This window comes from Hippoglossus hippoglossus, chromosome 13, assembly GCF_009819705.1.
Source record: "Hippoglossus hippoglossus isolate fHipHip1 chromosome 13, fHipHip1.pri, whole genome shotgun sequence".
Classification (NCBI taxonomy): domain Eukaryota; kingdom Metazoa; phylum Chordata; class Actinopteri; order Pleuronectiformes; family Pleuronectidae; genus Hippoglossus; species Hippoglossus hippoglossus.
In genome coordinates this window covers 9,030,276-9,046,540 of record NC_047163.1, presented here as the reverse complement: position 1 = coordinate 9,046,540, position 16,265 = coordinate 9,030,276, and the positions used below count along the sequence as shown (strand labels likewise).

General features: G+C 41.8%; 1 protein-coding gene across 1 annotated transcript in view; it reads right to left on the bottom strand.

Annotated features, from left to right (window-relative positions):
- Positions 1–14,373, bottom strand: part of LOC117772951 (roundabout homolog 2-like) — a 46,042-nt gene extending 31,669 nt beyond the window's left edge. The window contains 2 exon segments of the mRNA XM_034604563.1: positions 3,223–3,555; positions 13,824–14,373. Of these exon segments, the coding sequence (XP_034460454.1) occupies positions 3,223–3,555; positions 13,824–13,878 (388 nt within the window). The 5' untranslated portion in view covers positions 13,879–14,373.
- Between the last annotated feature and the right edge of the window lie 1,892 nt (positions 14,374–16,265).

Here is a 16,265-nt window from a genome sequence, read left to right as displayed (position 1 = left end):
CACTGACAATTAATGTGTAATTAATGTGCTTAAAAACCAGGTTAGAGTCTGCGCCATACACAGAGCTGCATTAACAATCCAACAGATCCATTGGTATTAATTACTCCTCAGTGGAGATAAAAAAGGCTCTTCCTCCTCCCACCTGTTGTCCCTCACACACACACACACACACACACACACACACACACACACACACACACGCACACAGACCACCAGCTTAAAACTGGCCCCCTCATTAACACGGCACACTCCCCCCCCCACCACCTCCCTGCCAGAGCTAATTGGGTCACGATTTACCCCACAGTCAGCACAACCTCACACAGAGTGGGGGGGGGAGTCTGAGACCACCACCATACTGTTTCAGCATATGCCCTCGCTAGCCAGAGGCAGTGAGATTAGAACAAAACAGCCACTTACTAATACTGTTAGTCACTCTGGCGCCTGCAGGTGAATCATCCCTTTACAGATATGACTGCGCTGTTATCTGCAGCTCCTCCGCAAAAAAAAAAAGAGCTCAATTTCATTATCAACAATGCAAAAGAGGCGATGTGACTTCATATGCGTTATATCTTCACCCGGCTCGGTGTATTTGCATGAGCCCGCATCTTCGTATGGTTGCCCACTTATGCGCTATATCTGAGGAGACCATACCCTATTTTTGAACGCGAGCTGCAGATGAGGTCAGCCAGCCGTGAGCACTTACACTCACTGTCAGCGAGGAAGCCTCAGTATGGTGGCAGATACGACCAGCTCAAATTGCTGGTTTTGTGTTGTTTGTTTTTTTTAACGAGGACAGGTTCGACCTTGGTAATCTGTTATGCTCCTTCCCCCAATCAACTCCACTGACTATCCATTTCCTCGTGTCAAAGAGAGCTGCCGTCAGTCCCCAAGGGCCGATACACACACTGGCACAATTAGGAGAGGAGGAGACAATGGCACGTGTCCCCCAGACCGAGGAGGGAAAAATAATAGACACGGCTCATTCCTATTGGGAGCTTTTTACTTCAGTGCACGCGCCAAGATTTGAGGACGCTCACGCTCCCCCGCTGTATTCCTCTGCCACATGTCTGTACAAAGAAAACACGGCTTGGCTAAGCGGTGACTCTCAGTTGATGTGATGATTACCTGGCTGTCATAGAGGAGGTCTCAGTCTGTTTGGTTACTAGTAAATGATGATGTTAAATAAACAAGGTAAAACAACAATATTTACCTTCACCAAAGTTAGGTGTCTGTTTGACTGTTAGCAGGATTATGCAAAATATAGTTCAACAATTTTCTTGGAACTTGGTGGATCTGGACCGTAGACTGTAAATAAAGATGGACGATGGGCTCCGCTCCCACTATCCAAACATTAAGCTGAAATATCCTGGAGGAGAACAGTGCCATCTTGTGCGTTTGGAGCCAGAGTCTTGGCAGTAGCAGCCAGGGGACGAGCCAATCACAGACTCTCAGCTGTCAATCATTTTCACTCTATTTTATAACATTAAATAATTAGCAATAAGAACGACCTAAAATGACAGAAACGTGTATTTTAACTTTTGATTTTGGTGCATGTCCCATCTGCTAACATGGAGGAGGCAGGATTAATGACTGATCCTGCAGATGGCCATTGAGATGCTTTGGCTTCACTTCTGGGGAGCTGTCATGTCATCCATCTTCACATACAGACGATGGTCTGGACAAAGTAGCAGGAATTTCTTTGCACTTTATTTAACATTGTGAGATAAACAGTAATAATTCATGGATCTTAAAACAAATCAGGCGTATTTAGGGGAAGTTGTCTCTTTGACTGTGACTTGAATGGGTCTGTTGGGCCTTGGCAAAGGTTTGTGCTCTATTAAGTGGCCCTCGAGTTTTCTGTATCACCATTCAAGCCAAGATTTATGAGAGAAAAAGCCAAAATCTCACAAAAGGGAAGATTTGCTGTTGTTATTTACCACAAAATGAATATTAACTACATTATTTAAGGGTTTTGGACAAAATATATATTTGTGAGCAACAATTGGAGAAATTAAATCATTGACAGCTGCAGGCCTAATATAATTTACTAAGACTGTGTAACTGAATTATAGCATGCTCTATGAATCACTATATCATGTATAGTTAATCCAACATGAACGAAAATTGAATTTGGCTTTGAGATGTTTCTTTGTTTTCAGTGTAAAATGTTATCAACAGGAGAAAACCATCATTACTGATGAAGACATGAGGGTCAAGCAGGTAGACGTCACTAGCCCGGGTTGTTTTTTATAGATTTCTCCATCGTTTAAAAAATAACATTTGACAGATTTTTGAAACAATGACGTTAAAGACAGTGATGAGGCCGAGAAGCACAACCCTCCTACATCTTTTAAAAACACTTGAGTTAAACAGAAATCATCTCAAGCACTTGTCATTGAGTCTGACCGAAAAGCAAGCAGTCTCAATAAATCTTTGCAGCACAATAGATCCACTGTGACACAAAGACAAGCTGTTGAGTTTTCTTTTTGACTGAAGTGTTGTGAAAAGTTGTCAGAGGAACGCACTCTTTTACCTTCACACCTTGTCAAAGTATGTTTTTCTGAAATCACTGCATAAGAAGTGGTGAAGGCAATTAGAGATGCAACAAACGTTATCTCTACTGATCCTGATTCCTTTACGTCAATTTCAGGCCATTATATCATAACCAGTTTAAACTGATCTAATACCAGTCTATTTCAATACAAGTCAATTTCCTCTAAATTAGGTAGAGAGATTTAACAAAGGTAAAACAGCAAAGCCACAGTAGTGTCCTATTTCAAATGACTCCTTCAGAAAGAATATGTTATTATCACTTTGTTTTTACCTTCATGGTTCCTACAAATGTTGTTTATGGTCACAGCGTTGACTCTTTTAAAGCCGCAATTAAAGAGCTAATAACAAGAAAACAACTATGGAGAAAATATATTTCCTGCCACAATAACCTAAAATTAGGATCACATCCACAGGCCACCACTTGTTACTGAATTTATCTCTAGCACCGTCTCTTTCGGGGTCGCCTCCTGCAGCTCGGTTGTTTCATGTCATCATTTTCAAGCACAGCCAACTGTCCAGTGGACCTCCATTAAGCTGCCAGGCGACTGCAGCGAGATCTGTGACAAACTGCGAAGCATCTTCATACTGCACACACACACACAACCTGTTGTGCAAAGGAACACACACACACACACTTTAAGGACAATAACAAATAAAACAGAGCCTTACTGGCAACTTCCAGCGAAGCATTGCGACTGATGGCATCTCCCAGGGGGTTGCGGGCCACACAGGTGTAGATGCCTTCGTCTGGTTTGCTCCGTCGTCCGTGTACGATGCGCAGGAAGAAGAGGGAGCCACTGGGCAGGAGCATGCGGTGGGAGCGCGGGTCGTCTTTGTCAGTCTCCACCCGCTCGCCATCTTTGTACCACTCGATGCTGGGAGGGGGTCGGCCCTCTGCCTTGCAGTTGAGGGTGGCGGGCTCCCCCTTGGAGACAATCAAATCCGAGGGGTCCTCCACTATGCGGGGACCGCTGTCCTCAAACCGTGCCCGGGACCCTGTAACGTGGAGATGAGGACAGATGTCACTTACGAGGCTGAGCACCCACCATGATAGAAAACACCGAAATAGAAAGCAATGACAACGTTTGAAGGACATGAGTATCTTTCGTTGGAGACGCCGGACAAAGACGTGGATTGTCTTTTGGATGATAGCGGTGAATCGTTACAATATCAATACATTACCCTGTATTTTGTGAAGCACTTTGTAACTTTGTTTAAATATTGCTATATAAATAAAGTTATTATTATCATAATCATGGGTAATAACTCTTTGAAGGTTACTGTGATTTCAGGGAGGACACATTCCAATAACAACTTTTAATATGCATTTTTCAGCAGTGGTTTCTGTTGCTTTCTAGTAAAGTGTGCATACAGTATCTTCAAATAGACGCCGCATGTGCCAAGGATGAATTCACACATGTGATATGATAATGGCCAATCTGTGTGCCAATCTGAACCGTTGCAGAGGCTGAGATGATGAAGTCGGAGGAAAAGTGGGAATAACACAGGCAGACGTGTGCGTATAAAGGGGAGAGGGACCCAGGATGTGAGAATAAGTCAGCAAGATATAGATAACTCCCATATCCCTCTCTCTGGGGATCCATTTTCTCTTGGCTGTGAGGGAAAGGCCCACTGCTTCAAGACCGAAGGTAAGCTTTTAGAGCAAGACCAAATGTCTCTAACAATGTGTTACAGTTGGAAAAATGAATAATTCAAAAATGCTGCTGCTTTTAGTTTGGTTCTGAGGAACAGATGGTCTCTCACTCACTGTTAAAAAAAAAAAAGAAAGACAGGGAAATGAAATGGTCACTGTGCGACTGATTACAATGCGGCTCTGTCTGAGGCATTATTTTCAGCACATAATCTCGACTGCTTGAACGTCCTCCTTTATGAGCGGAGAGGAGCAGCCGGGACTAACCCAATGACACACATGTCGTTGCACACGCTTGCTGTTACATTATACTTAAATCTGAGGCATCAGGATAAACCCTCACTTTTACGCCGTAAGCAGATTTATGTCTTTTCATGAACTGATTTGATCCCCGCGGGCCCGGAGTTGCCATCACGACTCAGACCTGAGGTAAACATCCAAAGAGCGATGCGAGCGCTCTCAGCTAACACCCCGGGGTCACGAACCAGGACAGCTCACTAAACGCTAATGCAGGATCTGGATGAATACTAATCGGGCGGTAAAAATGTGCCGTAGCACTTCCAGTTGATGTAAAACCACACTTTGTTTACAGGAAGAAGAACAAGTATAGGGTGAAACATTTCATGCTATGTGCCCATAAGCTGATCCTCTAAGATATTATAAAGTGCTTTCCTTTCGGATTATATTTCATCAGAGCGTATGGCATCTGTGAAGATTACATATTGACACATCTGAATCGTTTTAATTTGGAAGAAGTATCTCTGCAGACGTCCATGTCCTGATGGTGAACTGTGGTTTTTAAGCACGCAAAGGATCCGCTGGCAGTTTAAAGTCCCAAGCCGTGTAATACAGTTACATCACACACTGAGCTCCCTTCCACTTCAGTCGTAACGGGAGTTTTATCCCAAAAACAAATACTGAGAGAGAGAGTCGAGCTCTTGAAAGCAGAACTGCAGTGGTTCAGTGACGGGAGAATTGTGAGACGTACATGAAAAAAATGAAATGGTCAAAATCGATGCTGCAGAGGCCAAAATATCCTGACATCTAGGTGATAAAACCCAAGAAAAGATGAAGGATTAATAACTTTTGGATCTTCTTTAGCTAATGTGAGATGTGATGTTTGTTTGTTGGTTGTTTTTTTGGAGGCAGCTCTCTAATATAAAGAATCACATTGAACATCAGAAAATCCAAGACTGTCCTGGTGCAAACAGCCAATTATGACCAATCTTGATGTTTTGTCATCGGCTAATATCTGGAATAAAGTAGAAAGCATTAATCTTTTCAGCAAATTACCCAAATGTCAAAGTTCGAGTGATATCGCCCTCTAATGGCAGTAGTGATTATGACGGCAGGAAAAGGGGAAGTAAGGTGACATTATGACAGCTCAACATTCTGATCATGTAACAAAGAAATATAACTTTGTACTTTGTAATACTCTCCAGACAGTGCTTTATTTCACTCTTGCTCTGTTTTTGGTCTCCACCATTTTCTAAGAAAAAGATCAGGATGAAGTCATTGGATATCGGCTGAAATGGAAACGTAATTCTGCTGTTGGAAGATGAGATGTGGCAAAGAAAATATAGACCTTGGTGAATTTATAAAGATATATTCCTTTTTAATGGAAAAAACCGTGTGTGATTAAAAGTGAAGGATTTTTGTTTTTATATTTCACTTAAGTTGATAACTTAGATCAATTCAGGTCCTGGTCTCTCTTGAAAAAAATATCCTAATCTCAATAAAATGTCCTGAATAAAGAAAGTTTGACTAACTATATAACCATTTATAGATCTGTGGTAGGATTTCTTTCTTCAAGAATTATTGAAAAATCACTGATACATTAAAATAGCTGCATTTAAACTACCTGTATTGTTGAAAACAGTCATTTATCTCTTATAGTTGTAGATTATTCTGATCAGCTCCTTTTTATTGTCTCCAAACTCCTTTTGATACCAACAAATCAGTGGTTACCTATCACCCAGTAAACCATCAACAGTAAAAACCATTAATATGTCATTTTAATCTACGTATTATATAAATTTGCAGAATGTCTGTTTTGTAACACTTTCTTTCCAGTGTTTATGCAATCGAGCTGTCCTTGTCCAGCTGTCCTTGTGAGTTTCACCATGTATTGTGTTGTCAAGGTGTCTTTGAGTTGGTCTGAATAGCTTAACCGTCACCATACGACGAACAAACACGTGCGGATTGATTTGACCCCTTGGGAAATACTAAGAGTGATAATATCTAATGATTCCAATGCAGACACAGAAGAGGATTAAAAGTGTAACAGAAGCATTTTTTTTTTCTTTATCCCTGGGGATTATTAATGAGATTGATTGGGCGCTCATTACAGCCGCAGCGATCACGCAGCAGAATCAATGCGGAGCCGTGCTGATGCATTGCAGGGAAAATATTCACGTGAGAAAAAAAGAAGGAATAGCAAACAGCTTCAGGTGGTCGAAGTGACAAGCAGCAATCTGCTCCTGTGACAAGTGTGCAATCAATAAAAAAAAATTAAAAAAGTCTACACCACCTTGAGCACGACAGCGACACGTTGTCTTTGTGAGAAGGAATATTTTCAAGGTAATGTTTGCTTCATGACAGGAAGATTGTGGTGCAGTGACTGAAAGCACCTTTCAGCGCAAAAAACGAAACTCTTAGCGTTATTGACGTGGAAAAGTAAACATCACAGGCCTCAGTGAATGTATTTTTTTGTCGGATCATAAACGCAACCTATTACAGTCCACGGTGGCTCCTCAGAGATATCAGGGTGCTTGTGGAAATGTTGAGTGTGAAAAGTATTAATCTGGGGCATTCTGGTGTGAAATGAGTTTCACATTTACAAGGCATGGACAAGTAGAGGAGGACTCCTCGTGTAGAAGAGTTTCCATAAACATAAATCGTTTTCAGACATGAAGTCCGGGAAGATTAGGTCTTTGGACTTTGCCTTTTACATATGAAGAACCCAGCAGAAGATTGTCAGAGTCAGACGTGTTCACGACAACAGGAAAATGTTCATTGTAACGTGCGGGCGAGGGTTTGGCGTCTGGGTAGAGCTGAAGCAGGGGATGACATATAAACTCCACTGCAGAAAGCACCAACTTCAGTGTTTGCCCTTATCGCCAAAAGCTCTCAAATCTCATCGTCTTTCCTAGTTGACATTTTCGTCCGCATCTTCTACGTGTTAGTCAACTCTTTTTCCTCCTTGAGCTATTGTTTTCTTCCAGTTACACGTCTGTCTTGTGTTAAAAACCTCATCGACACGCCCACTCTCTCACTGTGAAATCTCTGGACACTTTTATGCTCACATGGGCTCACTTGGACATTTTCTAGACATTTTACTCGGGGGGGCTGCTAGGAAAAGTTCTGGAATATTTACAGAGAAACCGACTCTGACATTTGCATTTTCCCACCACCCCTTTGGAAAATCCAAGGAAAAAAAGCAGTAATCGAAAGAGATGCTTCACAAACTACTGCCTCAGATAATTCACAGCTTCCATAGATGTTAAAACAGAAAGAAACTGTTCTGTTCAACACATGTATTAATTGAACAGAGTTATATTGAATGTTACAGCACAAAACAAATCTCTGTTGAACCCCGGTCGTGGAGACATTTCAGAGCAGACTAATCATTCAAACCATTATAAATGTGTCTGAACTTGTACCAGCCACACAGACCTTCAGCTCGACTCAACAATCTGGAGGGGACTTTGTGAATGAGTTTGCTCGCTCCATGCAAGGTTGTCGCTCTGTGGTTTACTCTCAAGGCTCTCCTGAGTGTGAGGGTGAGAGGCAGCTGTGCTTTTCAGAAAAGTACAGTCGATTTGATTTAAAAGCTCGACAGATTTGATACACGTTGACCCTTCGAATAGAGGAGGGTATTTTATTCTCGTTAACATTTATTTATTTCTCTTTTTCACGCAGTCCCTTCTAATTTTGATGGATCCTTCCGTAACACGGCCTCAATAGCCTGCCTCATAAGTCTTTGTGCAAATGGTATTATCATTTGTCTTCCTGTAGTATTTCGATGATCTTGAATTATTTTTCTTATTTGAACTTTTCAAAATTTTTATATTTTCTAGCTTTGTTCACAATAGTACAAGCTCAGTATTATGCTATTTAAAAAAAAATCTGCTTCACTTTAAATCTGCAATAACTAACCTTTTAAATATTTAGGGGGGCGGCATAAAATAGCTGTAAAAAACAACACTGACATAATATCACATTTAAAGTTGATTATTTGCACATCCACCAGTTAAGGAGCAGGTATGATCATCATTAATGTGTCCTCCTGATGAATGTAAGTCCAGAATTCATTTTCTTTTAGCTCTGAGTTTGGTTTCCACCATCTTCTGAGGGAAACACTGAATATGACTCTCAAGCTGCTAAATGCTCCACTATGTTCACCAGCTAGCCTCTAACTGTGTGTGTCTGCTGTGGGGTGCTGAGCACGTAGTGTACTGCCAGAGATGCTGCAGCTGTGTCCCAGTTCAGGGGCTGCATCCTTTGGAGGCTGCATTTGAAGACTGTGGCAAGCAGAGGCTGTCCCATTTCGAAGGTTCCTTCAAACATGGCGGAAAAAATGCATCCTTCCATTCCTGAGCATTGGATCCTTCTCAGGCTAACTTATCCCAGTAAGCAGCCCCCTCAATTGAGACAGATCTCAGGACAGCAGTGAGTGAACCAGGACAGTAAAGTTGTGGTCACGACAGCTGAAGCTCTAATTGACATTTTTTTGGTGCATCGCTGTTATAAAATATTGATTATAGCAGTAATTTGTATGCAAACGTAGAAGTGTAGCCTGTGTCTTTTTGACTGGATGTCTATAAGAACCTCATCTCGAAACGCCATCAATAAAGTCAGTGATGAGTGCGTGGGACTCTAAGTTTCCTTTCCAGGGGTATTAATAGCATTAGAGCAGCGGACTCATTATGATTTGATCGTGTGCATGGTTGATTTGGTGTGATAATTGTCATGGCTGCTTCTGATCTGTGACAATTTCTCCATTTGTTCACAAAGCAAATCATTTTTTTTTAAAAAGAACATCCAGAGAAACGCAAGCGACCAAAGTCAAATGAAAGCCCATTAGTGCTGCACACGGCTCTGATAGACAAGTTATCGCATCGGTCCTAATTGCAAACCCTGACACACACCCACATGTTTGCTCGTGGCATCTCCAGCATTTCTGCCTCATCGAGCACACAGAGTGGGCAGGGTAGGAGCTGAGGGGATGATCAGAATCCCGTCTTTAAAAACCCTGTTGATTCAGGCTATATTTGGCATTTCTTGGCTCGTAGCTGTTGCCTTACGTAACAGTGGTCGCGTTCATTAATTAGTATTTACAAATATTAGCCCCGCGTTCTCCCCAGGGGCAGAAGTGTACCGCTGTCACGCTAATGTGTGAAAACAACAATGCCACAGAGGGATGTCTTGTTTTGCTTCAGATCTCTGTGCCTCTCAGACTCGTGCAGGAACCTGGACCTGTCGGAGCTCACAGCTTGATGTGAAACTCAATGACTAACTACCTGACAGACAGAAAACTCAGAGACTAACTTTCATATGCTCTCACGCTACAAGTGAGTCAGCAGCAGAAGGTTGGCAGCTCGTCTGCAGAGATTTACTTGCGTCTTTTACAATTTCAATTCATTTACATACTTAAAAAGGCCAAAAACATTTGAGGAGTCCCTCTGACATTCCCAAGTAATCTCTGCGGGAGGACGATAACGTGCCACAGCAAACTGAATCTCAAGACACGTCAGGTTAGATTTTTCTTCTGGCAGTGGTCTGGGCGTTTAGTGCCTTTGTTTGGCAACTGTCCTCCTCAGCCGTCATCTAATCTCCAGAATGATGTCATCGGCGACTGTGCCAGAAGTGGGACATCATCAACATCCGGCGACATGACTCAAGCCCATGGCACATTAAGACGACTAACCAGGTCCATGCAGTGGCTTCATCATCCCCGGTCATTTCATCATGAGAGGCTTTAGTCAGCCCTCAGCCATATTTGTCACTAAATAATGAGCAGGAGGACAGAATGGACACGAATCACCAGCTAAAGGTTGTTTAGCATCAATTAGTTCCACAGCTGAGTCTGAATGCAGCTCAAGATAACTGAAATTTCAACGAGACATTGAATATTAGACTCTACACTGATGGCATATTAATTAAGAATCCCTGTGTGTGTGTGTGTGTGTGTGTGTGGTGTGTGTGTGTGTGTGTGTGTGTGTGTGTGTGTGTGTGTTGTGTGTGTGTGTGTGTGTGTGTGAGAGAGTGAAGGTGACTGTGTTGTTTTCCTCTATACAATCACGCAGAGGTTTGAGAAAACAGAGACTTAAACTCCCACCACACATCTTAGCACCAACAGAGAGGAGCTTATTGGCGATACACAAACAACAGGAAAATACATATCTCACTATAACACTAAAAACATTTCTTATTTATCTACATATTTGTATGAATAAACAACTGAATAAATCTACAAGTGGGGCATATGTCTTATCACAACTCCCACAGAGGTCATGAAGCCTATTTGAATCCTCTTCTCTCAAGCATTTTTATGAAAATGCAAATCATCCTGCGGGGAAAAGCGCAGTAAAAATCGACGTGGGAATAAGTGGAAATGCTCACTCCAGCTAAAGAGAAGTAGGCAGATGGTGTGGGTGTTGAAAAGTGTCTTTAACGTGGAGAGGTGGGCACTAGTATATAATAATGAATCAGAACGATCGGTGAGAGGTGTCACGGCCGCCACAAAGCTCAGGATTTATTGTGAAATTATAGTTTATCATTGAAGATGTAAAATAGAGCTCGACCAACAACTGCTGGACCCACGTGTCCAGCTGCTATTAGTTTACTGTAGATATACTGGTGTCAGTGTGTGAGTTAATAGACTGACGGGAAATTGCAGTTCAGAGAGTCAAACGTGAGATAGGTTTATTTTTAACCGCAAAAGATTCTGCTCAGTGCATCTGGTCACGACTTTTTAAAGCTGCTATAATCAATATTGTTTTATATTACAGTGAATTACTGTTTCCACTACTAGGTGAAAGAAGTCTGGCGATCTTACAGAGCATCCCATCCACAGAACAGCTAATCTGTAACAGGCGTTTTAACATCTTTCAGCTCATTGTTTTGTTTTTCCAGCCGGCAGATTCAACGTGTTTAGTTGGACTCTTATTGTCCCCTAAAAACCCACCGCATGCAACTTTCCCAGCACAATTAGCAGCCAGACAGAGCAGTGACGGGTTTGTGAACACAGCAAAGCAATTAGCAGCTTAAGAGACAAATATTTAAACCACGGTTATGTTTTCATTGCCTGTGTGTCAGCAAAATTACTCACAAACTACTGATCCGCTTTCCATGAAATTTTGTGCTGGGGTGGGGCATGACTCAAGGAAGAACCCATTTTGGAATGAATCCAGATATACAAGCAGATCCAGGATTATTATTTTATTTTATGCAATGAGATGGGACTTTAGCCTTGGTGGAGGGAATACGTTCTACAGGTGCCCTTCTAGTGTTGATAATGTATTTGGCTAGATACGTGGTTAGGCTAGTATACTAAAAATGTTTGCATTCCTTTTCTTGTCGGACATTTTAAAAGTCTATTTTTAAAGAAATATATTGTGACTTTTGTTTTCATGTTTACTTGCCAACAGTCCTTCTCTTTACTGCCTCTGGTGGCGTGTTGATGCCACCAACTTTCAATCAGTGGTAAATTATAAATAGAACCACTAGAGGGACGTAAATTACACTGCGACATAATCGTACACATTTATGCTACAAACAAAAACATTGACCCTTCAGGGAACCGTTAACGGATCATATACAAAATATTGTGTATTTTCTTGTATGTGTTTGTGTAAATAAATTCATGTGAGCTATTATATTGTTTTCAAATGTTCGTATCAGTACAATTCTGAATTTATCAAACTAATAATGACTGTAATTGTTATTTTTGATAGTGCACAGCATATTTCTTGGTTTGATTTAATTTCATATCCACTGATTTTAGTTCAATTTATTATTCCAAACCGAAACACACCAGATATCACGATGCATGCATCAAAAGGAATAATATATATTGTCTGTTTTTTCGTGTTAAAAGTTGCATCAATATAATCTGAGACATAAAAAAAATGCACATCTGCACTCTCATGAATTGTTTTTTTCTGAGCCCTGCTTTTATGTGGGCTTTGGATTAAGGCTTGGAAATTTAAACTGTTATTAGACCAATGGTTAAAATATATAATCCTTTCTCAGAGGTAATCAAAAAATGAGCCTTTGAAAGCATTTTTCAATAACACACACATGTGAACCCCCATGAACACTTTTGCAGGAGCCTGTGGCTTTCAGGACTATAACCCTGTCACTGAGAATATGTGAGCTGAAAGTGAGAGTCAAATGTTTTCACTCTTTGCTCGAGTGGATTCTCCTTTGACCTCTTCTGCTGCCTAATGGCCTCCACGTGAGACCACCTCCGAGCCGAGGGAGAGGAGGTCACAGAGGAAAGGTGCATCTTCTTGGCATTCACCGGTGGTATTTTAATATTACAGATTTATGCATGTGTGGCATTTCCTTTTACACACACTCACATAAATATATATATTTGATGTGTTTCAGTTGCCACAGCTGTCAGGAAAATGTGTTTGAAATTCAGCTAAACACACCGTTCACGTCCCCCTGGAGTTACGGAACACACGATAAGACGAGTCACATAGGGTGCACAGTGAGACAGTCACGCCATATGGGCAGTGTGTGTGTGTGTGTGTGTGTGCAAGTGTGTGAGTGTGAGTGTGTGTTTGTATGTGTGCACGTGTGTGTATACTCGTTTTTGTAACCTCTTTAGGACCAGTATAAAACACACATTGTCAGTACCATGGACCTTATGGGGACAAAAGCCTGGTGGTGCTGAGGCAAAACATAATTTCTGAGGTCCTGGTTAAAATGTGAGTTGTGGTTAAATTAAGGTTAGTGTTAGTCATGGATTGGTCATGGTTATGGTTATAAATAAGGTTTTGGTCAGACTGTCCTTAATGAATGGAAGTCAATGCAATGTCCCAACAAGGTTAGCTGCCCAAACCAGCGTGTGTGTGTGTGTGTGTGTGTGTGTGTGTGTGTGTGTGTGTGTGTGTGTGTGTGGTGTGTGTGTTGGTCCAGATATTACTCATGGACCTAAATCTGTTTACACAGTCACATTATGGGGACTTGTCGTCCTTATGGGGACAAAAAAGCAAGTCCTCATGATGTGTATTAGATTTTAAGATGAAGACATGTTTTAGGGTCAGGTTTAGGATAAAGTTATGGTTAGGTTAGGTTTATGTTATGATTAAGGTTAGGTTAGGGTTTGGCCAGTAGTAATATGGTTAAGGTTAGAGTAAGTCTGGAAACCAATGTAATGTCCTCAATGAAGCCATGGAGACACGACTGTGTGTGTGTGTGTGTGTGTGTGTGTGTGTGTGTGTGTGTGTGTGTGTGTGTGTGTGTGTTGTGTGTGTGCGCGGTGTGTCTGTGTGTGTGCGCGTGTGTGAGACACAGAGAGAGAGAGAGACAGAGAGAGAGAGAGAGACAGAGATTTAAATTTAGATTTAAAAGACATTTCTGCTTGAGTATTTCTCTTCTTTACCTGAAGCGATGTGGATGAATGACACAGTCACAAGTAGTAAATGTCCAAAGTTCATCTCCTCTGTGTCCTGGTGTCAGCTCCTCTGAGAGTCTGCAGTGTCCGCTCAGTGTCAGATTATAGAGTGAAACCTCCAGTCGCTCAACACAGCCGAGATGTGACTGGAAGACACGGGAACCGAACCTGGAGAAATAAAATCACCCCGGGGAAACTTTGATGTCACTCCCAGAAAAGACGTGCCAGCAGCGGGATGAAGAGGCAGCGCCGCCCCGGAGGAAACCTTCAGCAAAACTCGGCAGCATCACTTCTCCGTCCGCGCATGGTTCATCACACACACACACCACACACACACACACACACAGTTCTTCCTCAGATGCTTGATAAAAAAAAACAAAACAAGGTCTAACTATATTCATCCGCTTCTTCTTAAATAAAACGACCCCTCTCCTCCGGACGGTCTCAGGATGAAGCGTCGGTTCGAACGAGGCTCCGCCGAGCTGCAACACTCCTCGTCCCCGCGATCCGCAGGAAAATGCTCGGCCGCCTCCAGGAGTCAGTGTTTTAAAGAGACACGCACGACATCTGCGCCCTGAGCGTCCTCAGTGTCCGAGAGCAGCCAGGAAACTTAAAGCAGCACATATTACATGCTGATCTTTGACTCCGCTGCAGGGTTCAAATTAGACAGGTTTATTATAGAGGTTTTATAGAGGTCTTCATTCCACTTAATTTCTGTCTTTATGATCACTGTACGTCTTCATGTCTATATGCATTTTTATATATAAATAAAGTGTTTTAGGTCAAGTTCATGCCTTTCGGTAGTGGGAATATTCATTTCAAGGTTTAGGGTTGAGTTCAAATTTGGTAAAGACCATTATTGAAGTAAATATACGACGTTATGCAGATGGGAGCCTCTTGAAGAAAACGAGAGTTCTCTAGTTATAGGAATAACTTTTCCATAACTTATTTTTATCTTAAGTATTTACCTTCTTCTTTTATATATGAACGGTGGACGTGAGAGATCGACGCACTGCAAATTAAGAAAACACATGCAAGTAGAAAACAACTTCATCAATTTTGACGACAATGCTTTGTAACGTTATAACAAGTTACGATGATGATATAAATTTGTAACGTTGTAATTTGCAGTGCGTTGATCTCTCTCGGCCACCGTGAATATGTGTGAAGAGATTTGAATCAAAATATTTTATTTGAGCCAAACTCTTGGCAGCATTTATCCACCACACATCTTTCTTAAGACATAAACATTGAGTAAGTGAAAATCCTGTTTTAGGTTTTTATTAGCTTTTTTATTTACTTATTAGTTTTACTTTCATTATTTTTACTTTTGATCTATTGAGACACAACTTCAATGATTCCACTATCATTTATTGTATTATCGCTAATCTGTTGAATCTGTGCTGTATTTTTAAATGATGCTTTGGATCTATTATTGAGGTAAGATGTTGAAACTAGACCTGTGTGGGATTTACGGTTAGTTTGACAACTTGGATTGTCAGCAAATTACAAATAGTGTCAGTGAAGGAAACTACATAATCACACCAACATGAAATATCTTTTCTTCCTTTCAAACGTGGATATAAAGTGGTTTTACCAACTTGTGATGGGGGTTTACAGACAAACCACTTCTATCATTTTTTATATAACTCACACTTTTTGAATTCTCAGAGCACTTCTGAGCCTTTTCATGCAGCTGCTTCTTCGACGATTTCTTCCCAACGACTTCTCAGCCGCTGCCTTGGTTCTTTTTCTGTTTAGCTTTTTAGATTTTAGCACAACACATGTCTCAAGTATTTCATAACGTCTTCTCTGCGATGTAATGTGACGCCCTCTGAGACAAACGTGTGATTTTCTGCAGCGCAAATGAACTTGACGCTCTAATTCTGACGATGACAGTTGTTTATTAATAACCTCACTGCACAGCAACACTAACACGTGAACACAATCATTGCTCTCTCTCTCAGTTTCATTATCATTGTCGCCATCCCCTCTGCTGCTGCTGCCGATGAGGGTGGAGGGCGTTTGACTGAACATGTTAGCGGTCACCCTGCGTCCTCGCCACTAAAGATCGTTACAGTCCTGCTGTCTATCATCCGCTGTCTGATTCTGTGCTGATTTATTTAGCAGCTGTTGTTCACTCCCACTCCTCCACAATCCGAGGCCCCTCTGGAGCCTCTGGTGCCCAGCCGGGGTCTCTCTCTCGGGGAGTTGTGGACACACATAGCTCCCTGGGGGGTACGAGCTCGGTTTCACTTGCTCATTCCTTCCCCTCCTCCAACACAGAGCAGACCGGTTCCTGGGCGCTGTTGCTTCTACACCCTCCACCTCATTGTCTCCATGTCAGGCTGTGAGAGTCCGACGTGATGGAGGGCAACTTTTGGACGGTCGGGCGCCTGCTCTCCTTTGTCCTTCTTGAATGGGACTGGA